This window comes from Otolemur garnettii, unplaced genomic scaffold (assembly GCF_000181295.1).
Source record: "Otolemur garnettii isolate 467f Iridium unplaced genomic scaffold, OtoGar3 scaffold00049, whole genome shotgun sequence".
Taxonomy (NCBI): domain Eukaryota; kingdom Metazoa; phylum Chordata; class Mammalia; order Primates; family Galagidae; genus Otolemur; species Otolemur garnettii.
In genome coordinates, this window is record NW_003852444.1 from 10,472,064 (window position 1) to 10,499,362 (window position 27,299).

At 38.4% G+C, this 27,299-nt stretch overlaps 1 protein-coding gene across 2 annotated transcripts in view; it reads right to left on the reverse strand.

Annotated features, from left to right (window-relative positions):
• Nucleotides 1-27,299, reverse strand: part of EXOC4 (exocyst complex component 4) — an 812,900-nt gene that overhangs the window by 435,383 nt on the left and 350,218 nt on the right. For both annotated transcript variants that reach the window (XM_012806281.2, XM_003791609.3), the window contains exon 10: nucleotides 926-1,022. In XM_012806281.2, coding sequence (XP_012661735.1) covers nucleotides 926-1,022 — 97 coding nt within the window. The remainder of the gene's footprint in view (nucleotides 1-925; nucleotides 1,023-27,299) is intronic.

A 27,299-nucleotide genomic window follows, 5' to 3' on the forward strand; every position in this document is an offset into this window, starting at 1 on the left:
CATCTTAACCATTTTTATGTGTACTAACTATACCATGGCCTTAACTGTAGTCACACTGTTATATAACAAATCTCTAAGCAGTTTTCATCATTGAACTGAAACTATGTACCCATCGAACAAAAACTGCCCTTCCCCAAAAAACACCTATTTAAAGACACAAAAGGTTCATATATTTTTTTAAATGGAAGCACTATGGATTCTTATTTCCACACATTCATACAATCACTATATCACAATAAAGTGAATACTATAATAGATTTATTCTACCCATCACAGTGTTACCTTTCAATATATAGAGAAAACCATATTTTCAATTGATATAATGTCCTAAATTTTTGTAAATCATATTTGTTCAGAGATCTGACAATTCTCCGAGGATACCTGAGTAATTAGTATAAATGGGAGGGATAGATTATCAGTTGGCAATTTTTCCCAGTAAAGGGCAAGAGAGTCAATATTTTAGGCGTGGTGGGCCACAGGGTTCTGTTGCAATGATTCTACAGTGAAATGCACAAACACAGCTGTGGGCAGTACAAACACGAATGAGCGTGACGGTACCTACGAAAATGCATTTATAAAGCAGGCGCAGCCTAGATTTCTCTAGTGGTCCATAGTCTGCCAACCCCTGAGAGACAGATTAAGAGGACAGGAAAGAAGGCCAGAGGACAGAGAGAGGCAGGAGTGAGGGAATGGGAAAGAAAGAAAATCAAACAGAAGTACTAGCAACTATTACTCCTGAGAACAAGTAGGAACTCAGGGGGATTGACATGATCTATTCTATTGACTAACTTTGATATGGAGGCCCCAGAAAACGGAACAAATTTCTTTTATGACTGGCTTCCATGCTGACTGAACTATTGGCATCCAGAACATCAGCATAAATAATGAAAATATTGATCCTGAGTGAGTACATCACTGTACTTACCTTAGTAATGGATGGAATATGACAGTGATGTTCCTGGCTCCAGGTTTGCAGACAAATTTTGTTCCTCCACCTTCAATTAAGTTGTCATCAGGACCCCCTTTCAGAAAAAAGAAAAAAAAAAGGAGATTTAGCACACTGAAATTTTATAAATAAATGATCCAAGCCCATCTGGATGAGTGCTGTGCTGTCATAAGTAGAACCATATTTAGAAACAATTACCTTCAATACCTATAAAATTATTTTGAATGATTTAGTCCAGCCTTCTCACTTGAATAAACAATGGATTAAAATTTTCATTCTCCAGTCAAAAAATAGAAGCAAAATAAGAATGAATGGTATAGTTAAAGCAATGGTGTAAGGATATCGCTCAATTAAAATTTTGATCTCTAGCAAACAGTGTCTACCTTGGACAGTACAGCACATCAAACTTTCAGGGGAAGGAAGAGTCCTTCAAAGTTGCCCTGTGCTATAAAGGTTGTCACAGAGACTGACAGAAGCCTAACTATATTTTTTTAAATCTAAGATCCCATCAATTCTAAGATATACTGTTATTTTGTGTTAAACTAAGAAAAAAAAGGTTAATTAAACTATACAATTATTAAAAAAAACTATACAATTATTTTTTATTTTATATTTTCTTATTTAAAACCTCCTTTGAGACACAGTAGCTCACACCTATAAGCCTAGCACTCTGGCAGGCTGAGGCAGGTGGATGGCTTGCCATCACAAGTTCCAGACCAGCCTGAGTAAAAGCAAGACCCTGTCTCTAAAACAAATGGTCGGGCATTGTGGCAGATGAGGTGGTCCCAGCTACTGAGGACACTAAGGCAGCAGTATCCCTTGAACCCAGGACTTTGAGGTTGCTGTGAACTAAGACACCACAGCACTCTATTCAGGGTGACAAAGTGAGACTCTGTCTCAAAAACAAAACAAAACAAAACAAAACGTCCTTAGGCTTTTTAAGTAAATAGATGTTTACTATAAATCTCTCAAGCACATTTTGATAAGGAAATACAAAAATATGAATTCATTAATCTAGTAGTAAAACTATGTGATATTCAAAGTCTGGTTCTTCTGAATTACTATGGCACAGAATTGTCAATGTCGTTTTTTATTTTATTTTTTTTTATTGTTGGGGATGATTCATTGAGGGTACAAGAACCAGGTTACACTGATTGCATTTGTTGGATAAAGACCCTTTTATAATTGTGTCCCATCCCCAAAAGGTGTGCCACACACCGTGATCCCCCACCCCCTCCCTCCTGCCCTCTCTCTGCCCCGTGTCATCCTGTGTCACCAAGAGCATCAGTTTCTTACAGGAGAGCTCCACGCATTCAGTATTTTATTCCAAGCTGCTGATTCCCATTCTGTAAAGGTTTAAGTTGATGCTATCAAAAGGGTTTCCTGTACAAACTAGGAGTCAAATTCTTCCTCAGATGGTCCTTAACTGATTGATTAATTGAAACAATGAAAGGTCAGAAGAAGTGATGGCCAAGCTCACACAGGCTGTGGCGCTCCATATTCCTCATGACTGTTTTCCAGGGGACAGCCACTAAGATGCCCCTCCCTCCCTTCAGAGAATTCAGAATGTGAAAACTTTGGATGTTGAGACAAATGCCCCTCCACATGCTCCTACTTCTTTCCTTTGGAAAACCTGGGTGCTCTCCACCTTTTATCCACTCTGAGGGATGCGAAGTGACTTCTTTGGTAAAAATTGAGAAGCAAAAGCTGGGCATGCATGGCACAGGAAATCCCGTACTCCACTATAGGAACCAGAGCACCTGCAGACAGTAAGTGGTGTCTGGTGGAAGTTCAGATTTCAAGGCCTTGCCTGTCAGAGAATAAATTTGTCAACATTTGATGTTCAGCTAGCCAGCCTCATTTTACTCTCAAATGGTTTCATGCTTCAGCCCAGCTTATGTAAGGGCGGTGTTCCACTTTCTGCCTACCCTATTCATATTATTTCTCAATAGCTTCAGAACTCTGGCAGGAAAGATGGCTGCCATCGAGTGGGCTTCCTCAAAACCCCAGCAATCGATATGTATAGTTGGTTTCTTTCTTTTAAATGTAACGTTTTATTTCTGAGTCCAGTTCTTTGCACCATGCGAAACACAACTAAATCTCATTTGATTTATTATCTACCTCAACGGTCTGAGGCATCTTGGAAATTGACGGATAAAAACATGTGAAGCTTCAGAAATCCATACTCGGGATCATCAAGACTTCCCAGAGGCATCAGAGTCTAGACAAACACCATTTGGATCAGCTGTTTTCACCGACTAATCAGAGTATAATTTTTCTCAAGAATAACAGAAGAGCACAATGGTGTACACGGCTCTTAATTTATTGTAAGCTTGTCTTTCTCACTAGAAAAAAAATGCATCTTGTAATACCATATTTGCATCAGAGATACTAAAGTCTTGCTAAGTTTTGTTGCATTAAAAAAAAGGAAAGCACCAGATGGACACAAACAATATTCCTTTAACAAAAATGCTCCTTGAAAGGTCACAGAGTATGGTTACAAAATATATATATAGAGAGAGAGAGAACAGATATACCTTCTTTATTAACACTTTTCCTTCAGACTATAAAATATAATCAGAATTGAATCACCAATAAGATGTAGAAGAAACCAGGATATATTCTGCACTCCAGGAACAGATAAATAAAACTACACACATAAAAACACATTAATTACTCAACATGAACATATCTTTTAAGGATATATGTGAGTTGGACTAGATGATTTCCAAAGGTTTCTAAATCTTCTGAAGTACAATGGTTAAATTCATGCCTCATTGACCTCCCTCCAGTCAAACTATTGCCCTCGTTCACATTGAATACATCGTACATATGCCCGCCTGTACCCCTTGGCCAAACTGCCCTGCTATCTGCAGGTCCCTCTCCCCTCCCACCATTCCTTTAGGTCCCACATCTAACCCCAAACCATCAGATGCCCCTCTCCAAAGTTCACAGTTGCAGTAACCGTGACTGTATACAAACACACCCACGTGAACAGCAACATAAGTCATTTCTGTTATTGTTAATATGTCTTCAAATGCTTACACAACTTTTCCCACTGAGAGGTAACTTCCAGAAAAGTGATTATACAAGCTTATATTCGCTGAATGAAGGAAAGAACAAACAAAGACCTAACCTGGTAGAATGATACCACAATTAGATGAAAATGCGTACATAGAAGCCCTTTGTAAATTGTTAAAAATCTAACAAATGTAAGCAGTTCTGCCCATATCCCCAAAGCCCTGCAGGTAGCAGGTATGCTTGACAAACATTTATTGATGACAATACTGCAGAGAACAAAAGATAGGGTACAATAGAATAACAACAAATTATAGCACGGAAGCCACTAGAAATATCAGTGAGAGGAACATTTGGCTGTGAATCTAAAGGCATAATGATGACCGTGCGTGAAGCTGGAAACTGAATAACACTTTCATTTGTTCGAAACCCCTGCTAGCTACAGAAGGATGATTAAGATGATTACTGATTCACACAGGATAGTTAAGCTAAATACAAAGTAAAGTTCAGGCACACAAATGAAAAAAAGAGACTCTCTTCTCTACCACAATCCCCCAACAAAATTCCACCTGCAGGAACCTCACACCCTCTTCCAGTTCCACCACCAGTGCCGGCTACGCTGCCTTTGACATGATTTCCTCTTCTCAGAAAAGAGAAGCCCAAATGTAGCTTAGTAAATTACTGATAGACAGCACTAACCCCGTGAAAATATTCTCAGAACTAAAGTTGTAAGAATGTATTGAAAAACTGTAGGTCTGTAAATTTTGACTATCTGAAATCTCCTCTAGCATTTTAGCACCCTGGATGAAAAACAAAACTCACTCTCCTCACCTGTCTTCCTGGGATCAAGCAACTTGGGATCTGCTGTCATGAACCCGGGGAAGGAAGCGTTCAATCCTGAGGAGAGCAGGGGTCTGACCCGGGCTTCCCTCCCCTCCGTTCTTACACTCCCAGTCTAACTGTGGCTGTCAGGGGCCCGAAGACGGGCACCAGAGAAAATGGCGACTGATGACAGGTGGCTGGCATGAAAGGAAAACTCACGACAATGTTACAAGTAGAAGATAATTGTGCAAAATGCCCTGGTCATATTTCTTTTCATTATTGGAGTATCTGAAGATTATTTTCTATTTTTTAACCTTGAGGACAACGGTTTGACCGGTTCTTCTGGACAACTAGCAACAGGCACCAAGACCTCCTGAAGACTGCAAGGAATTCAACATCTTGAAGCTCGCAGGCTAGCCCCTTCTTTAAGAATTTATTTATTTTTAAGTAATTAGCTCCTCACTTTATCCGTTCCTTGATTCTTCCCAACTATAAATTAACGTAGTTTGTAACGAACATAGTCATATTCATAAAACGCAAACAGAAAACCAAGGCCTGAAAAAGAATTGGAAACAAATAGTATTCTCATGGAGATGACCATGGCACAGCACAAAATAATCTGTGTCAGACCCAGATCTGCTAATTATTGTTACACAATGTGATAAAATTACTGACATCATCTGACCCTCAGCTTTCCCACTTATAAAGACTACAATAAACTCTCTGAAGGGCTTGTGGTGATTTTTAAGTCAGATAACAAAGAAAAGAGCATTCAGTACAGCGTTTAACACCCGGTACATCTCAAATAAACGTCTGTCTCCTCTCCCCTTGAGAATTACCAAGCATTTAAGGATCTAACTAATTTTACACATACACATACACAAACACAAATGCAAACACACAATGTCTCTGGAATGTGGATTAGGAAGAAAAAAAGGTCCAAATGCAAAAAAAAAAAAAAAGTTATTCTTGTTACTTTAGGCAACACAGTACTAGTCAATTAATGAGAATAACTTCTTAACAAATGTATAAAATATACCTATCTTATTTGAGGGGGCAATATTATTGCAGTGAAATATTTAGAAAATTGCTGGGAACACTTATGGCATGACAGAATGAGATAAGCCTGTCCCTACTCCTAATTTTTCAATTCAAAATAATCAATATTAAGTGTACAGGCTTTGAAATTATGACTGCCTTGTACCAAGCACTTAAATAAAAATAACACAGAACTTGACGTTGACTTTTACTGAGACACAGAAAGCAGCATGCCCACCTGACCTTTTTAATATGTCCAGATTTCAAAATTGGCCTTTCCATATAAAAATAACCGCAGTAAAAGTAAATTATTTTACAGCACATGTTTTGTTTCATAAATATTTTCTGAGGATTATGAAAATGCATGCAGCGTAGTAAATATGGAATTCCTGATAGGGTCTTTAACTGGCTCTAAGACCCAGCTGAATGGTCTAAGTCAAATTCTTGGCATTCACAGCTGTCCCCTACTAGAGAGTTTCTTTTAGATTAAATTCTTTAGCAAATAAGTGCCTATTCTTAAAGCATATATTATTACGACTCAAAGCTGTTGCCGCTAACACCACCACCTCTAAACTTGTAACAAGAGTCTATAAATGACCTTCGGGTTTGTTGCTACACCAAAAAGAAAAGAAAGGTAAAATACCTTTATCCTTAAATGGTTTACCGTTAAAGTCAAACAAATCAAATCATGATGGCTAAAAAAAAAAAAAAAGAAAGAAAGAAATCATGATGGCTGATGGTATAAATTGCTCAAGGGTGGCTTGCTTTGGACTTAGCAAGAAAATCTTGGCAAGAAGCCCCTTTGAGGAAAGGATCATCTTCTATACTCAACTCCTACCTACTGTATAATTATTAATAGCAAAACTATTTTGGACATGGATGTATCCCTGGTGCCTTGAATAGTAATAAACACATAAGAAGCACACAGCAAATATTTGTTGAATGAATAAATAAATGGACAAACAAAAAATGTCTTTTGTACACCACATAAATTCTAACCACAAACCACCTAGGAACAGATAGCAGTTATCTTTCTACATAAAGCTTTCTCAGTAAAGAGTTCATGCTTAGAGAAAGGGCTGAAAAGTATATTGATTACAGCATTATTTATAAAAGACAATCTCTCAAGGAGAAACAAACTAGATATTCTCACACAAGACAAATATATGCCTTGCCAACATTTCCCTGAGTTATATTTTATTTGTGGGTATCTCTAATGTCATACTGTAGGTGATTAACATATGTGCCAAGCCAAGTAATATGCTTGGCGCAAAGAAAGAAGGTAAAAGGAGAAAACAGGAGTTTTATTTATCAAATGTCTACTAGGAAACTGGTACTGTGCTGGACCTTTTACGGTAAAAAAAAATCTCAAATAATCCCAGAAATATCCATGTAACACTGTTAGCAAACACAGGTGAAGAAATGGAGGCTCGGGCAGGGGGAGAGAGGCGGGCAGGGGGACAGGGGCAGGCAGGGGGACGGGGGCACACAGAGCAGATTCCGTATTCAAATTTCAGTCTGTCTTCTCCCAGGACAACATTTTCAACTTTTTACCAATTAGATATCCTACGACCTGCCTAACATCATTTCATGATTCCAAGGAATTCTCAGGTCACATAAGATGAGGCCTGTATCTCCTGATGAGATACAGGAAAAGCCTACCACAGAGAACCCTAAACTCTGACTCATGGTAGTTTGATACATAAAATGTCTTTTCCATAGACCAACATTGACTAAAGCACTTGCTTGTTCAAGCCAATACACGAGAAGCCTCTTTGATTAAAAATGTAAGTGAAGCTTAAGAGAAACAGAGGCTTACAAATCTCTGTAAGCATCATGGTAGGCAATGTTTGGGGGGAAAGCCTGTTTAGTGGTCCATCTGAAGCTAGAAATAACATCTTCCTCTTTAATATAGTACTTCTAATACTACTAGTCGTACTGGAAGTCTACGTTTGTCCATGTATGATGAGTCCCACAGGTCCCTCACTCCCTAACTGTTGGCGAGACTGAGCTCCCTGGAGGTTAAGGGATGTGAAGGTAGAAAGATAACAAGGCTTGGAATCTTCAGGAAAGAGCCTTTGGAGAGTCTGTCTCTCTTAGTCCCAGAAACAGTAAAAGACCTCCATCTTTTCTGTTTGTCCTTTAAAATGAAACACACAATAGCTCTTCTATACTTCCTTTACTGTTACCACAGGTCATTTCTTCATTTTTAATCCTCTGAGGACCAAACAATGTTTTATGGCAGAGATGTCCAACCTTGTGGCTTCACTGGGCCACACTAGAAGAGGAAGAGTTGCCTTGGGCCACACACTAAATACACAAACACTAGCAAAAGTTAACAAGCAAACCAAAGACAAAAAACGTCCATGGATAATTTTCATGGTATGTCGTCACATAATAATTCTTTTTTTTTTTTTTTACAATACAATTGTTATTTTTTTTTATTAAACCATAAACACATAGATGTCACATAATAATTCTAATTACACAGTGGCCCATTTGGAGAATCTTTTATGATCATGGAACAGGTCTCAAGATTGCGATTGTACAAAATGTACATATCTAAGTAATAAAACGTCTTTTTTTAGATTATCCAAGTAAAAGAAAAGTGGTCAGCATAAAGCTAGCGGGATTTTGACATTACATTTGAAAAACTAATGCATCACTGACTGTTCAGTGGAAGTAGTTGGAATTCTCACTGAATTCTCAAGGTGCTCATCAGATATTTCGGTTCTAATTTTATCGGCTTCATCCTTGAAAACAGTTGCTCACAAATGTAGGGGTCACCAAAAAACAATGACATGAATAAGGCATGATTGTGAAGTGAGGGATATTTGTCTCTGGGATGACAGGGCCTCTGAAAGTCCTGCAAAAATATATGATCAAATTTTTCTTTAAGCTGAACGTCAGATTGCAGCTCTGCGCATTCCATTTAAAAATTAGCAGATAACATATTTATGTCAACTGAAAATGGAGTCACAGATACAGCAAAATACTATTTTTCCAGAAATCGTGAAATCTATTTTCAAATTCCTCGATCAAATTGAAAAGCAAGGCTGTGTATTTTTCACTGTTCACAGGCCTGTGTTTAAAATGCCAACATGTCAAAATGCATGAGATAGTTTGCCTTAATTTGAGCTTGTCACATAATTTCAGTGTCACTTGGAATGCTGTTATGGCTGGAAACATTGTCTTGCTAAGTTGGTTTTCACCTTGAAGACACATGTTTAACTCATTTAAATAAAGCAATTAATTCCACTAAACATGCTAAATCTGTAAGCCAGTTTTCATTTCTAAGTTCTGGTACAAATTCGGTTTTCAGTACCATAAACATGTTGCAAATCATAGAATCTTTACAACATGTGGCCTCGACTTAGCCATGTTACTGCTGACAAGTAAATGATGTCATTATAGTATCGATACTTTTAAGGAATTCCTGGACTTGGCAATGATTCGATCTCCTGGCTATTATGAAATCCACGATGTTGATGAGAATTTGCGTGAGTTTAACCTCTTTTAAGGCTTTTGCATGTAATCTTCTTAAAGTCTTATGTAATGAACTTCATCAAACACTAGTTTGGGGTGACAATTGCATCATCTTCTATTAATTTTAAAAGTCCTTCTCCCTTACTTGCCATTACCAGGGCACCATCAGTAATAATACCAAATATGTTGACAATGGACAAAGAAAATCATTTTAACATATTTTTTTACTGTTTCCTATAAATCTCTTGATTCAGTTGTATCTTTGAATGGCAATAAAGAAGTCATTTCTTTGGTGACATTGTTATCAATACCTCTAATTAAAATGGCAAATGGAGCCATATTTGTATCTCCATCACCAAAGCATATAATTTTAAATTTGCAGCTTTAGTCTCTAAACTTCTTTCAGTGGACTTTCCAGTCTCTTCCATACACCTGACTATAGCCTGGTGAGGCAAACAGATTTTAGAAGTAACCCCTTTTTTGTTCAGGGCAAATTATATTTGCCATGCTTTCCACACACGGCTTGACAAATTCGCTATCAGTAAATGGTTTGGGTTCTATGGCTACTAAACCTGCTACCACATAACTAGCTTATACAGCGGAACCCATCTGAGTTGTAACTTTAAAAAAAAACAATTGAGAAGACAGACTTTTTTCAGTTCTACTATTTTGTTCTTATGACAGATCCTTCACATGCATTGAAGGCCTCATGTTTTTGCACATGATGCCTTTTCAAATTACAGTCTTTGAAAACTTACACAAATTACCAAAAATGAAGCAGAGTGCCTTTCTATTTGCCTCAAAAAAAGAGTAGTCAGTCCTCTGTCCACTTTTCATTGAACCATCTTCCACGATTTTTCTTTGTGGGGTTCTGTATTTTTTTTTTTTTTGGAGATATTGTAGAAGCCATTCTGGGATTAAAAACTAATAATAGATAAGGGACTATATTTACTTTTATTAAGAAAATTAATTGACGGAAAATAAAAGCAAGGTCTAGGCCCGTCCTCACCTCGGCTGCCAGTGCGAGGCAAGGCCCAGGGCTGACGATAACGTGTGGTGGGCAATGTGTCCGGTGCCGCCGAGGTGTGGAAGTGCCCTTAATAATAAAATAAGAATGCTTATCTGACTTCGAAATAACATTAAATGCCTAATGTTGCAATGGTAGGTTGAAATATTATGGATAAAGGCTGCCTTGCTAAGTCACCACAAGCACTTATAATGTCTAATGGTGTCAATTCGACTGTCTGCTCTTGGAAGATAACAGCCTGGAACCCTCGCACCACTGTGAAACCGAAGCCTTGCATGCGTACAAGTAAAATAAGCATACGCACATTTATTTTACATGACACTGGGACATGCATTGTCATCTACAAATTTCCCCCCTAAATTTCATGATGTTTTAAGTTTACATTTTGTGTTGGGCTGCACTCAGAGCCATCCTGGGCTGCAGGTTAGACAGCCCTGTCTTACACTTTCCTCCCACAGAGGAAAAAAGCTATGGTGTGAATGCCCCCTTCAAAACTCATGTTGAAATGGAATCGCCACTGTAACAGTATTGGGTGTGGGGCGGGGGGGGGGGGGGGAGGTTCCAATAGTTGAGTAGGCTCTGACTTCTTGAATGGAGTAAGTTCCTGAGGGGGAAAAAATGAGTTTTACCTGGTACCCTCTCTGCATCCTGCACCCATTGCCCCTGTGATGCCTTCTAACATGTTATAACACAGCAAGAAAGTGCTCACCAGACGCCACCCCTCAATCTTAAACTTCCCAGCATCCAGAACTGTGAGCCAAATAAAGCTCTTTTCTTTGTGAATTACCCAGACTGTGATATTCTGATATGGCAGCAGAGAACAGACTGATACAGAGTTCCATAAAAATTATCTTGTACTTTTTAACCAAGGAAAAAGTGACAATGAGGAAAATTATAAAGGTTAAAAAGTTTCAAAAGTCTCATTTTAAAAAAGCTGTCTCAGTATTTAAACGAAGTAGGGTTTTCTAACTCCCTTCTCCCTCTTAATACTTGTCTCTATTTCTGTAACTCCTGAAAATCCAGAGCCTGAAATCTGGGTTAATACTCATAAAACACATCTTCCCCTTGCCACCTCAGCCACCCATAACTTCATACGGACAGAGGAAGCCCTGTGAGTACAGCAAGTGAGAATGGTGGCTTCTTCTGGTACTAAAAAGTTCTAGTAAAGTATAAATGACAAATATCACAATGCCATTTTTCCCTCTCACAGGCACTGGAAGTCGCTGCTGAGTAAGAATCCATGCTGTGCTATAAGCAGTCACAGCAATTGTTGGGAATGGTGGAAACTCGTCATCCCTGTTTTAGAGAAAAACCATGTCTTTTGCTCAAGTAAGATTTCAAAATGAAGACAAAACAATCAAATAAAAAGGCTTTCTTAGGCATTTTCCAGAGTGCTCTTACCATACAAAATGGATCTCTTACGGATGGTATGAAGAAGCAAAGAATTCGGAGTTCATGCAAGTTGAATAAATTCATGCATAATTTCCTTAGTGGGGCAGAGGCATTAGATGAATGGTAAAAAGAAAGGGAGAGAAAAATTTGATGAAGGATTCCTGGATAATCCTTTTATACTGTCATGAGCCCACGACAGATGAAATATCTGAAATTTACAGCAACACAATATAATCTTGAAACATGTTAGAGAAGGAAGGAGAGTGGAGAACAGAGACCCTAAGAGCCAGGGTCAGAGACCTCCCAGCTCACTATGGGAAAGGAACAAGGGAAAAACAGCCAAAGGTTCTAGTAAGAACCTTCAGGTGATTACCCATAGATGGGTCAAGGCTTGATAAGACAAGAGACTGGAAAGGCCTTGACCCAAGAAAATGGAGAGGGCTGGAAAGGCCTTGGAAAGAGACTGGAAAGGCCTTGACCCAAGAAATGGAGAATACTTGGGGATCGGTATAAGGGCAAAGAATTATCTCTGGTTACAGACAAACTGAGAGAGATCTGAAAGGAATGGGGCATTGTAGTTAGAAAGGGGGATACTGAGAATTACATCCTTTCTCACTTTCCCTGTGGTCATAATCACAGGAGCCCCTCCTTCGAATTAGAAATGGGGAAGGAAGGGGTAAGTAAGCTTAGTGTTTGGTCATTAAGGAATTATGCAGTGGCAAAGAACGGGTGTGGTGGTAAGACAGAAAATGAAGAAAATAAAAGAAACTCCAAGGATCTCAACCCGAAAGAAAAAGGGAAGTTTCTTTTGGTCCTCTCTAAAATCATTCATAGGCATAAGGTAAAGAAACAGAATCTAATGATGAGTTATTAGGAGAAGAGAATACATGTTTTGAAGAAAAAAGAACAGTGTGGTGTGTGTATCTGTAGTAGCTTTATCTGTTGGAAATTTCCATGTGAGCAGACTGCTATAATACAAATAACTCATGTAAGTTTTGCTTTAAGTAAGACCATCTCTCCCAGAATGTTTTTGTGAAAGACTATAAAATAATTCTTGTAAAGAAATAAAAATCAGGCCTGGCACAGTGGCTTACATGTGCAAACTCAGCACTTTGGAAGGTCAGGTTAGAAAGATCACGTGAGCCTGGCAGTTCCAGGCTGCAGTGTTCAATGCTGGGATCACTCTACTGCCATCCAGCCTGACAGAGTGAGAGCTGTCTATAAAAAAAAGAAAGAAAGAAAGAAAGATCATATTGTTTCACAGCTCAATAATTGAACCCATTTTGACTTCTAAATAATATGTAAATGTTACAATCAACTACTTATTTGGAGGTGGTCTCTTAGTTTAAAAAATAAGGCAAGACGTGAAAAAAAAAAACAGTTTCTGAATTATCTTCCTAACAACAAATTAAAAGAAGGTTGGAAGGATGGGCTGACAAGGGAACAAAGGAAAATGAAACAACAAATTTCAAGGTTAGTAGCAGCTCATCCTAAGCCATCAGTAAAATGTGATCACCTGGAGCTCTTCCAAGAGTGTAAGTCAAAGTCAGCTCCATTAGCAGGAGTACTGAATGTTTCTATAATGGAGTCTGCAACAGCAAGCTCTAGGCAGAGCAAAATGTAAGATGCCAACCAGTTACAAAAGGATCCAGGGTCGCTGCATGCATATTTTTAAATCGCTGATCAATAAGGCACAAGGGAATTTTAATTGACCATATTTGAGGAGCATTCCCATCTTAGAGACATTATCCTCCAATTCACTTTTATTTTAAGGCTACATAAGAAGGTTGCATTGATTCTTTCTTCTCCATCTACCCTTCAACTGATTCCCTACGTTTTAATTATCTTGACTCTATTGAATACATTTCAGCAGCTCGTTGGATAGATCCAGCTCAGATATCTTCATGTGTGTAAGCTGGGGTCCCCTACCTTATTTATTGTGTGAGTTCCTCTCTTTCACTTAGCACAGTGATTTTAAGGGTCATCAGTGCTGCAGCATGTATTAGTACGTAATTTCTTTTTATAGCAGAATAATATTCCAGTGTGTGTGTGAGTGTATACACCACATTTATCTATTTATGAGCTGATGAACATGAGGGAATGTCTACTTTCTTTGGCTATTATGAACAATGCTTCTATAAACACCTAAGTACTAGTTTTGTGAGAATGTATATTTTCAATTCTCTTCAGAAAATACCTACGACTGTAATTGCTAAGTCACATGGAAACTCTCTGTTTAACATTTTGAGGAACTGCCATACTGTTTTTCAAAGAGGCTGTATCCTAATGCCAGGGGTTTTCTTTTAAAATAACAAGTTGTTTAAAAGAATTTAGAGGTGGGCTTCTTCCATGACCTAGCAAGTATGAATTGGGCTGCAATAAACATTCTGATACAAATATCTTTGTTGTAATGTGATTTTTGATCCTCTGGATATATACCTAATAAAGGAATTGTAAGATCAAATGGCAGGTCTATTTTTAGTTCTCTAAGTGTTCTCCAGACATCTTTCCAAAGGAACGTATTAATTTGCATTCCTACCAGCAGTGTAGGAGTGTTCCCTTTTCTCCACATCCACACCAACATCTCTGGTTTTGGGATTTTGTGATATGGGCTAATCTTACTGGAGTTAGGTGATATTTCAAAGTAGTTTTGATTTGCATTTCTCTGATGATTAAAGATGGTGAGCATTTTTTCATATATCTGTAAGCCATGTGCCTATCTTCTTTACAGAAATTTCTTTTCAAGTCCCTTGCCCATCCTGAGATGGGATCGCTTGTGCCCATTGACCCACAAATGGGTCAATAAATTGTGGTATATGTACACCATGGAATATTATGCAGCCCTAAAGAAAGATGAAGACTTTACCTCCTTCATGTTTACATGGGGAAAATGTTCTTCTTAGCAAAGTATCTCAAGAATGGAAGTATCCAATGTACTCAGCCCTATTATGAAACTAATTTATAGCTTTCATATGAAAGCTATAACCTAATCATAGCTTAAGAATATGGGGAGGGGGAGGGGGGAGAGGGGGTAGATAGGTGGAGGGAGGGTGATAGGTGGAATCACCTCTATGGTTTATCTTAGAAGGGCACAAGTGAATCTTTTTAAAAGTAGAATATAAATGTCTTAATACAATAACTAAGAAAATGACACAAAGGTTATATTAATCAGTTTGATGAAAATATTTCAAATTGTATATGAAAACACCACACTATACCCCATGATTGCATTAATGTACACAGCTATGATTTAATTTAAAAAAAGAAAGAAAAATAAATGAGAGGTGGGGAGAAAGGGCAGCACACAGAGTGAATGGGAGCATTTTATTCTCTGGAACTGCCATCCCTAATCCCCAGGCCTCAGACTGGTCCTGGGCTGTGGTCCTGTTGGGAACTGGGCTGCACAGCAAGAAGGGAACAATAGGTAAGACACTGTCATAGGGGCATGAATCCCACTGTAGACTGTACGCGTGAGGGATCTAGATGGGTGCCCCCTATGAGAATCTAATGCCTGATGAATTGAGGTGGAGCTTAGGTGGAGACGCTAACGCTGGCACCATCTAGTTGCAGGAAAACAAGCTTTCAGCTCCCACTGATTCTACATTAGGATGAGTTATACAATTATTTATTATATATGATAATGTAATAATAATAGAAATAAAGTGCACAAAAAAATGTAATACACTTGAAGCATCCTGAAACCAAATCCCCAACCCCCATTTCTAGTCTGTGGGAAAAAATGCCTTCCATGAAACAGATCCCTGATGCCAAAAAAGGTGGGGACTGCTGCTCTGGGAGAACCCTTTCCCACCAGCCCCAGCTCCCTAACCTGCCTCCTGTAGGGGTGGCCTTATCTGTGTCAAAGGATCTTTGAGCACAGCCAGATACAATAGACGATGGGCAGAGCAGAAGCATTTGGGAACTGGCACAGCTAGGAAGCTATCTGTGCTGTCTGCCCTGTTTCAACAAAGGGTCTGTGCTGGTTTATCGTTCATGACTGAAACAGACAATGAGGTTTCTCTCCTCACTCAGGTTGCAGATCACATCAAATTGTATTGCTTGCTCTGTAATTCTTGTTAAAATAAAGCAAGAGCGATATGCAGGACAACAGAAGCTCCAGAAGAGCCCGTCTTCTGAAAATAACTCACCAGTTGAATGATAGATTTCTGATGTGACTAAGCATCAAAATGAAAACACATGGAGCCCACTGGAAATGATTAGTGATAAAGACACTAGTTCATATAGATGAAACAGTATTGTTAAATGCTATCCTTATATTCACAGAGAGGTGCTTAAATCTAAGGATTTCTAAAGGTGAAAATGAATTCTTTCCAAGGAATTAACATGACAAAATATAATAGTCCATCATGAGTAAAAGAAGTAAGTGAGAGATCAGGCTCTTTAAATACAAATTCCAAGTCAAAATACAAGTTGTAAAACATGGTAGTATCCAAACAGAAAATGATTTCCTTGGCTCACTGGAGGCATCTGGTTTTAAATAACTTTACCAGCAAACCCACAGTTGATGTTTAGGTTTAATTAGGAGGAGTCAACTTTCTAGGCATTCCTGGCAACATAGCAAAACTGGTAGCCTTTGGGATCCTTGAGTGCAGGCTTTTTTATGTGTGTGTGAAGGGAAATGATCATTAACAGAGGTGGTTAAGTCATCGGGGGATGGCCCACTACTATACTGTGCAGTCGTTAATCAGAACGTGGTGGGAACTGATGCAGACAGGCCTCCCAGGCATGCTCAGAGTGAAAATCAAGTACAATACCATTTATATAAAGTAAAATTCCACAATAATATTTTAGAGTTTTGGTGCACCTCTTACATGTTTGTAAACACACTGAAACATGTCTGGAAAAAAAAGCACAACAAACAGTGGGGCAGGTTATCAAGGGTACTTTGCACTCAACTGCAATGTTTTCAGTTTTCACAAGGAAAATGGGACTATAATTGTGAAAGGATAATCACCATGACACACTATGTATGCTGAGAGAGAGAAAGAGTGCTATGAGTGCCCAATCCAGCTGAAGGAGGTGATAATCAGGAAAGCCTTCCCTGGACAAGGGGACTTGAGCTGGATTTTGAAGAATGTGTTAACCAGATGAAAAATTCCAAGCAGTGGGGACAGCATGTGCAAAGCTCCAGGAGGGTGACTGAGCATGGTGTCAGAAAGCACTTGGCTAGCCCTTCCTAACGGGTACCCTAGGATGGGGCCGGGGGTGGGGGTGGGGGGTTAAAAATGCATACTTCTAGGCCTTGCAACAGAATCTGTGGTGGGCCTGGAAATCAGCATTTTGACAGACTCCTTATACGCCCCTGTCATGAGCTGAGAGGACACCTAGAGAACATCTAATTCAACACCATCATTTGAAGCAGGAGGAAACCAGAACCCACAGAGAGGAAGGGACTTGCCAAAGGCTACAAGGCACTTAGGGACCAATAGGGACTAGTGGAGCCTTCGCACCATCCTGTCCCACACTGTCCTTCCTAAACATACTCCATGTATTGAAGTTTCTGTTGCAATGCACACATGGACCCATTGAGATCATGGTGTGGCTTGCTATAGTTTTATTCGTGCTACTGTTTTTACCCTGGGTAGTGGTTCAGAGTGAGTCCCTGGGTAGTTAAGAGAAATTAGAAAAAAAAAATAGCTGCTATTTATTTAATGAGGTACTTTGATGAGCATACATGCTTACCATGCTTTATCTTATTTGGCTTTCCTGACAGTTCTGTGAAGTAGATACTGATATTTTTATCTCACAGTTGAGAAATTGAGGCTCAGAGTGGTTACGCCTCTTGTCTGAGTTCACACAGTTGTAAGTGGTGAGGCTGGGCTTTTGACTGAATCCAAATTCCACAGAACAAATCCTTTTAATAAGTGTATTTGTTCTATGAAGTTTGGGTTTGGTTGAGGGGCTGCACTTGGGAATCCAGAGGGCCACACGTGGCCTTGAGGATGCAGGCTCCCTACCCTAACAAATTTAAAACAGGTCTTCCAAGCAAGCTAAACATGGGCCAGGACATGATCAACCCTCAAAATTATACATCAGAGTGGCATTTTTTCCTGTTTTTATATAAATAGAGAATATTATAGGATTGATTATAGCACATACACTGTGTTCAGCAAATAATTAGTAAAAATCAGTCAGATTTTACAGTCTATCCACACTCAGACTGCTGACTCAGCAGCTTCCCAATGTCCATTACTTCCATAATGACCCACATAAATTGAATATTATGCAGCAAAAAAAAAAAAAAAAAAAAAAAATACACACTGCAATAAGGTAAGAAATAGATGAATAACCCAGGAATTATTATGGCAAAGGTTACTAGTTAAAATTATACTGCAAGACACGCGAGTGAGCAAAGCTTCATCTTTATTACAGCCACTCTCCATTCCTCACATCATGCTGCCTGAACCATGAACTGATCTCTGGTGCCAAAAAGGTTGGGGACTGCTGTCTTATAGGACGTGGGGAGATTATGGGAAAGGAATGACATTCTCAGATTATCCATATACTTTATGTGAAGTGTGAAAGTACTGTCTGTTGGGTTTGTTTCTGTTTTCCTGTGCCTTGTCATTTCCTTGGGTTTGGCAAATACCCTTAGGGTGAAAACTTGCTTCATTAGTATTTTCTCTCTATCTCTGTTTTCCTTTATTCTTTTTGTATTCTGTTGTACACCAGTAATCCCAACTTTCCTGCCAGTTCACCAAATCAGTTTAACACATTTCTAAATGGCTTACCCAGCATTCTTTGCTGTGCCTTGGAAGAATCAATGAAGGTCCATTTATGGTGCTAGAAAGAGAATTGTCCATGCAATCCTCTCTTTCCAGAACAGTCCACAAATCACTTTGCTTCAGAATTCCGTTCTTCCAGTGCACATGTCTTTGGATTCTACTCAGACATTCTTGTTACTGCTTTTATGTTGGTTTGTTTTTTGAATTTTTTTTGAATTTTTTTTTTACTTTTATGTTTTTAATCAGTATTCATCGTAAACTAAACTAAGGTAATTACTATAAGCAATCCAAAATTAATAAATACATAGAACAGAATGCAGCTTTACCTTAAATGTTATCAGTTCACTTGATATACTTAAATATAACAATATGTAATGACATGCAATTTAATCTACACCACCAAATCAGACATTAGGAGAATGAGTACTTTTTTGAACTCTGATATCAAAGATATGGCATTAAGTAAGTTGTTTAACCTCTGTGTCTTCTATTTCTTACCAATAAATAAGAGGAAGGAACCAGGGTGTGTTCATGAGAAAACTTTCTCTCTATGAATTTTGGTTTCCTAGATCATAAAATTTCCTTTATCATTCTTTCTATTCCTTTTTTTATATTTTCTGATACCACATAAGATAGTATGGTAGAGATATCATATGCAATAATTCTAATGAAAGTGTTGATGAGAATAAACTAATTTTTGCTTTGGGATATTTGTTATTTTTTAAGAGAAAATCATTGGTATCCTTTTTGCACTGACATTTTTACATGATCAAATTATGATTACTTCATACTCTCTTTCTTTTATGGGAAGCATTATAGATCCTCCCACAACTGTCACAAGAATTCCCCAATGCAGCAAATTAAATGGGTAAAATTCATGGAAGGCCTATGCAAATTAGTCTAAAATGTTTCTTAATTATTTACCTCAAACCAGGTATCTGAACTTTAAGCAAATCACTATCATCAATGGTTTTAAAAAAGACAATGCTGAGGGAAATATAATGAATAGAAATATATCGAATGTAATAATTGACAGTAACTCAGCAACTTTGTGACTAGGAATGGGCTTGCGGTGAAATAAACATTAGCAATAGACATAGTCCCTGACCTTAAGAAGCTTTTGTTATGATTAGGATAGAAAAAATAATATACCCCAGATTACAAAGTTTTTATAAAATACAGCAGAAGAATAAAAAAAGCCTTCCAACAAACCAAAACTTTTGCTCCTGTCTTTGGAAACCAATTTATATCAGCAGAATAAAACTCAGAGGAGAAACGTAAAGTTATAGTTGTTTGGATGAGAAAATATGACATGGCTCCTGTACAAAGTAGCTCAAATTTAATAGCACAAGAAAACAGACTGGCAAAGATAACACATAATACAGAACTTCTAATATTGGTATTCAATAAATACTCCATTTGGCTGATCCAAAACAGTGACTCAATCACAGAACAAAGGAGCTACTTAGCAACATTTTCTGAATACATCATATAAAATTACTGCTACATCCTCTTCCTGGAAAAGTACTTTTCTTTGTATTTCTTTAAAGACTGGTGATTCTGCTTTTTAAATGTTGTTTATTGAAAGTCTAAAATATAGACAAGGCTTTTACTAAAACAAAATGTACTTGTCAATTTAGCTCAGGAGGGAGCAGAGACATGTAAGTAGAGGTTATCAAAAAAAAAAAAAGACAAAGCAACTTAGGCTAGAAATGAACAGCCCAAGGAACACAGCTTCATTGTAAACACTTTTTATCTCAACAGTCAAGCACCCCAGGAATAGAGAACTGTGGAGAGATTTTAAAAAAAGGATAGGAGATAGATTAAATTCAAAATACATCTGACTGTTGAACAACTTGCTGTACGGGGGCATTGATACCCACCCTGTCCATGCACAGTCAGAAATCCATCTTTTGACTTCCCCAAAGCTTTAACTACTAATAGCTTATATTGTTGACTGGAACCATCCTCAATGTTGTAATCCTTCCAGCTTTCACAATGTTCTATCTATTCAGGGGTCTGATCCTTCCATAACACTGATAATTCCTTCTACAGAGTACCATGTGTCAGGAGCCTGAAGGAGCCTAATGACCACTAACCTAGAGGATGAATTAGAGACATCATGTTTAGAGGCAAGTAGACCACTCCAACATCATTGGTGCTGAAGTCGGTGTTCTTCTGGCTGGCCAGGGCACTGTCCAATACCAAAGAACTTTAGAAGGTCCCTTACTGACAAAGTACTACTTGACTTTGGGGATAAAACATTGACAGAACCAAGCCAGGAAAAGGGTTCTCACCATCCAGGCCTTCTTGCTATACAATCAAAAGACTGGAAGCTGGTGTTTTACCTTTTCCCTTCAAGGCTTAGGGGTTAGTGGCTTTATTAAGGACAGAGCCGATCATAAACTAAAGTGCATTGGCACAAAGGGGTCATTAGCCTATGCCTCCCTGCCTTAAATCGTGGCGCTCTCTTCAATTCCTTATTAAGAAATGTCCTCTGTGGCATTTTTCTTTCCTGGAGTAGGATGTATATTTCTATATACCAGCAAGTAAGATGAGTTTCAGAAATCTAGTCGTGTGTTCTAATTCTAAGAAAGAGACTACACAGGGAATGCCCACCAAAATGAAACATTTGCACAAGATCACAACTCAAGCATACACAAAAAAAGACTGAAACCATGTAGACAGAAATGTCTGAGCCAGCTTTTTCTCCCCTAGAATCTCTCCTGAGTGTTTTCCCATGTCAGGAAACATTCTTTTAGAACATGAATATTAAAGATTACGAACGTTGTAGGGAAAGACCAAACATTCACCATCCAGCCATTGCTAGAAAGCCTGCTGCGTGCCAGGCACTAGGTGGGAAAGTAAGACTGATGGAAATGCCATAGTTCCTGCTCTCAGGGAGTTGACTATATTGTAAATGAGATTATTTATATATTGTTTAACAAGGTTAACTAATCAAGCAAATAAATCATACAAACTGCTTTCTGGGTTATGAAAGTTAGAACAGAGTGGCAGGAAAGACCATGACATCTCCATAATATTTAACAATAATGTCTATCATACCTATCAGAGGCTAATTTACTTCAAGGCCACATGATATTTACACCGAGAGGTGAAGGATGAGTGGGAGGTAGTTTGTAAAGACTAGATAGAGGCTGTTGTGAGCAGAGGGGAGAGCATGTGTGAAGGCCCAGGACTCATTCGGGGGCACTGAAAGACTTCAGTCTGCAGGGCCAGTGATGACAGAGAGCCAACGAAGACAGGAAGTAGGCTGAGCCGGATCACACAGGCTTGGCAGGTCATATGAGAAAACAGGTCTTTCACCCTAAGTTCAATGGGAAATTATCAATGATCTGGAGGAGAGTGAATTGATTTAAGGGAAATGTAAAAAGATCATGTCTAAAAACTCAAGAATAACCTCTGACAAAAACTTTCACTTAATATTTACCCTGATACAAAGTCTGAATTCAAAATGCTTTTGCTATCTGCTCTAAAGCAAAGTCTCCAGACTGTCTCTTTCAATTCTCTTTGCTAAGCAGCACCTAGTCTGCAGCTTTTGGGACCACCATCAACCAAGGAAAGGCTACAAAACCTCTGGCCACAATCATCCAAGCTCAGCACACCTCTTATTCCTATTTCATGGGCTAATTTTCTTGGGTTATATCCCAAGCAGCTTCTAGACAATTACATCTCCAGAATTTCAATAATCTTACATATTTTTTAATCCACACATGTTAGGCCCCACCCCATTATGCTGTACCACTCTATCTTGTTTTGCTACCATCTACTAACCTTGGCTTCCTGATTCACAATCTTTGTCCCCAAAACTCTTCCAGTGTCTAGGAGGATGACCTTAACATTCACATGAATGGCCCTTCAAAAATAGCGGCCTCTAATGTCTTTGAAAGCTTCATCTCAATGACCCCCTTCATTCTTCTTGGCCAGTGTGCCAGACACTGAGAGGAGCCACCCAGAATCCACTTCAGGGAAGGGGTTGCTTCAGCCGCGGGGAGTGTGTCAGCAACTTCAGAGTCCACCCCACTGCAAAGCCTCTTCTCTGGGGGTCTCACCCTTCCCTTGCGTGCCCATATCTAGTGACTGAGTAGACCATGAAGCCCAGCTACTGCACACAACTGAAAGACAACTCAGAGGAGTAAGACCCACTCTCATGATCTCTGATGGGCTGCCCAGGGCTCTGGGGAGCCTGCCTTCAATTTAACTTCCCTCTCGACCAAATCCTACTCCTGCCCTACTTCCTTTCATAGATGGTGACTTTCAACAGCTACCTCATACCTTTGTCTTTGCCTCAGCGTCTGTTTCTGAAGAATCCAACCAGCAATAGTCACTTATTCCCAAGCCCAGCTCAGATCTCAGTACCATCTATCGCTGCTCTATTTGTACAAACGTCCCAGTCACCTCCCACGATCTTCTTTGACCCTATCAAGACTTCCAATCTCTCTTTCATCATCTTCACAGTCCTCCTTATTCAACCAATGTCCCATAATGCATAACGCTAAGCACACTCTTTCCAATACTGTCACTCATCTTTGTGCCCTTTTATTTCACCAGTCAAGTGAAAGCCAATGCTGGGAACCCAATCACCTGCCTTCTCTGTGTTTACACTCAAGCAGTGCCAAAGAGAGTCACCAAACAGGCTATTCTGGCTAAAATGAGTCCTTCAACACTGCCTCAAACATCAACTGCATTTCTCTAGATAATTCCTTCTCCCACTGTCTAAAACGACTATACCATCCCTTCTCCACTCTCAAACCCCCAGTGTCAGGACTTTCTCTCTTACTCCTACCAGACAATCTAACTTAGTAGAACATCTTTCACATTCCCATTTCCAGAAAAAACAAGTGTTCCTACATCTACACCCCCTCTAGCCTCTTCTCAGCACTTAAAATGGGACTCCTCCAACTTAAAGCAAATAGCTAAGAGTCTTAGAACACTACCAAGCTTACTACATAAATAAAAACTCAGCCTCACTCAAAAGAATTAAAGAAAAATAAACTGATAGCACACGTTCAACTCTGACAAAAAGGCAGTCTTATTAAATGAGATATAACCATAGAGAATAAGGCAAGTGCCATAAACTCGGTTTATTTTGTCAAAATGTATTTCTTACATCTTATAAAAGTAACAATAAATTATTTTTAAACTTTAAAATTTGAGAACAGAAAACAATGAAATATATAATAAAATAGAATAAAAAGATAAAGCGTATTCCTTATTTGCAGAGAGAGACAAAGATCTATATAGAGACTCATTTGAATACATGTCATCTGGTTGGATCTAAAAACTGTAGGACAATCATTACATAGTCACATAATACAGCTGAGGAGTTCAGCCTAGAAGGCATCTTTGTTGGATGAAGTAAATCTCAGTAAGTGTTGTATCTCTACAAGTGGGCAAGGAGTAAAGCGAAAGCTTTTATTTATTAAAGATTCTAGCTCTAAATAATTACGTGGAGGATAATCCTTTACAGAAGCAGGCAACCTGGTCACGGTTCTTAATCTATATAGCATCAGAAAAGTCTTTCAGAATTTGATATAAACTATGAATTCTCTACTTAGAAAAACACAAATACCCATGAAAACAAAATTTTACCTAGTTTCAGGGAATTCACATTCTCAATATCAGAGTTCCCAAGTTGAATAAATTAGGAGTTTTTCTGGAGTCAGAAAGATCTAGATTCAAATTCCAACTCTACTACTTCCTCTCTCTACATCTGCCCTTCAAGGCATTCAAACTTTTCCAACTTCTATCTATTTGAGAGCATAATGCATTCCTTTGCCTCAAGCATTTATGGTAAAGAATATATGCATATGAAGTATTTGTCAAATTTTCATAAAAGGCATTATAAATGCTAGCTATTATTATAATGTGAAAACAGTGTCATGTGTTTTACTAATCCGTGCTATAAAAAAAGCTGTGGGAGTTGAATCCTTAGAGGAAAGCAGATTTAATTCTCATCATTTTATTCCATGGGATAAAAAAATAATAAAAGAAATGAAGACCGTTTAAGTTAAAGGAATGGAGGTGTGGGGAGAAACGCAATTATTGCCTTGAGATACGTGAAGAGCCGCATGGCAGAAAAGGAATTAAAACTGTATTCCATGGTCCTAGAAGACGGTATTAATAGATTGGAACCTTCAAACGGGCAGATTTGGCTTTATAAAAAGAAAGACTTGCTAAGGATTAGAAGGGCATGAAAAAGTAATGACTATCTTAGGAGACAGTTTCGTCCTTGTACCTTAAGTCCTTTGTTTGTTTTTCCTAAGAGAAGCTGGAAGACCATTTGTCGTGGTCTCATCAAGAAGATTTAGAGCATTGATTGGAAAGTAAAAATCAATTCCAACAGTGAGATTCTAGGATTTCATAAAAATGTCCTGGGATTAAACTCATAAATATTATCAAGCCAGAGACCATCATCAAGGATTCTGCAATAGCAGTCAACTTCCCTAATGAATTCACTATGATAATCTGTCACAGTCATGCAGGATCACAAAAAGAGAATTAAACTTATGGTTAATTATATCCAGTTATGTCTAGTTAGAGCAAGAACAAAAAGGAATACTACACACATTAAAAAGATGATTATAAAGCGATGTGAACAGTGTTTAAAAAGACTCAGAGTAAAGTACAGGAAAGCAGTATTTAGGCCCCTCATTTTACAGGTGAAAGAGTTTTTCATGGACTATAAACCAGTAATATGTTGGTAAATGTTTAATAACCAGCTCTCCGAGAGGGGCTGGAGTACTGACGTGTAGGACTTGCTGATTTCTGTGGTGTAAATTACACACATCGCAGCCAATTTCAAGCTACCAACAGGATGTCAAGGAGATGAGCACGATCAGGTCCAGCGAGCCAGCTCAATCCTGCCCTGGGACACCAATGAGCCTGGAAGGATTCTCACGATCCTTCTCTAACTTTGTCACCTTCCCCCAGCAAGAATAAAACTCCATGGAAGGCAATGGTGGAGTTTCTTTAAATATAGGTTTTTCCCATTTGGGTTATAATTATGTTCACCTACATAAATTTGTCTTTGTGTGTCAATGTGACAGACAGTTGCAGTTCATAGGAAAATATTCCTCTACTAATGTTTCTCTTCAGCTGACTGCTACACATTCTCTATGCTTACCACATATTGGGGAGAGCGAGTGAGCAGGGCAATTGCTACAGAGCTATCATGAATTAATAATATCAGAAAATTACTAATATTTCCAACTCGTTGCAGATACAATACACATGCAGTTGGAATGTGCCATAGTCACAAAAGCCAGAAAGTCATTTGGTATAAATATCGGAATCAAGACCTGGAATAAGTGCGAGTTCAATTTAAATACAGAAATGAAATAAGGTGAAGTTCAAATTCTAATAATGGATTTCATTTAATAAAAATTATTTCTTTTCTACCACTTACTTTTAAATTGGTGAGCCACGAACAAAGGCAAAATATACAATTAGATTTCCAAATATTTCCATGAGGCTCAGTGCAATATTAAAGAATTGTTGGACTGTGGCTATCTAAGAAAGTATGCTTTTGTTTTAAAGATGCCTATTTAGGTATGTGGGGGGTCTAATGACATGATGGTTGGATGTTGCTTTAAAACACTTCAGCAAAGAATTAAAAAGGAAAATAAAATAGGAGATGGAGAAAATATGGTAAAATCTACATAACTACATAAACTTTTAAATGTGAAAAGTGAACAGAGAAGTCCTATGTAAGGTATTTTCCCACATGTTGTTTTTGCTTGAAATTCTTTCAAAAAATAAATAAAGCTGCCAGACACATAGCAGTTACATGTAAAACAGATAGCAACCATTTATTAATTTTCCTTGAATCAGTCTTTAGTAAGAACTCCCCCTAACCCCTGTTGGAACATGTTTTAATCATATGTTCATTTTTATCACCATTTGATAACTGAAAGATCATAACAAAGTTTTACTCAGGCCAAACCTATGGATAGTACTCTCTAACTCCGGAGAACTTACAGAAAGCCACAGGGCCTGCCCAGGGTTTTTTTTTTTTTTTTTGGACCTTGCACAAAAAACTACAGGTTGAGTATTCCTTATCTAAAATATCAGGACTAGAGTGTTCTCAATTTTGGATTTCTTTTTTCATATTTTGGGATCTGTGGCATTATATACATATTGTTTTAATAGCCAAGTCTGAAAATCTAAATAAATCCGGATGCTTCACTGAGCCTTTCCTTTCCAATGAGCATCACCTTGGTGCCCACAGGTTTCAGATTTAGGAGCATTTCGGATTTTGACTTTTTAGATTCAGGATGCTCAACTCGTATCACCACAGTTACAATATTAATTGTTCTAGTAACAAACTTCAAGGTAAAACACCTGCAGTTAGTCATTGGGGCTCCGTTTGCTGAATACAAGCCTGGCAAATAGTATACACTCAGTAAGCCGTAATTTAGGTGAAGAAGAACACTTGCTAGCATGGCATTCAGGGCATATCATCAAAAGTGTAAGGTCTGACAAGAAGTGCTAAGGATGCAGGGCACAGTTTTCAAACCTGCCTAACTAAAGGACTAACCTGACGTACCACAACTACAGCACCTCCCAAATACAAAGCAGGCTAAGGTAAAACATCGCAAGTGAGACCAAGTCACTAACAAGCACACCATAATTAAATACTGGGCCCAGAGGACATACTGATTTACCATGCTAGATTCACAAATCTCATATTGCAATGTATTTTATTTCATTAATATTTTTAGTGCTTGTTGAAACAGTTAAATATGTCACCCTCTTCCCCCCTCAGGTCCTCTGACCATGCTGAAGGGAAGGTCTTTTTATT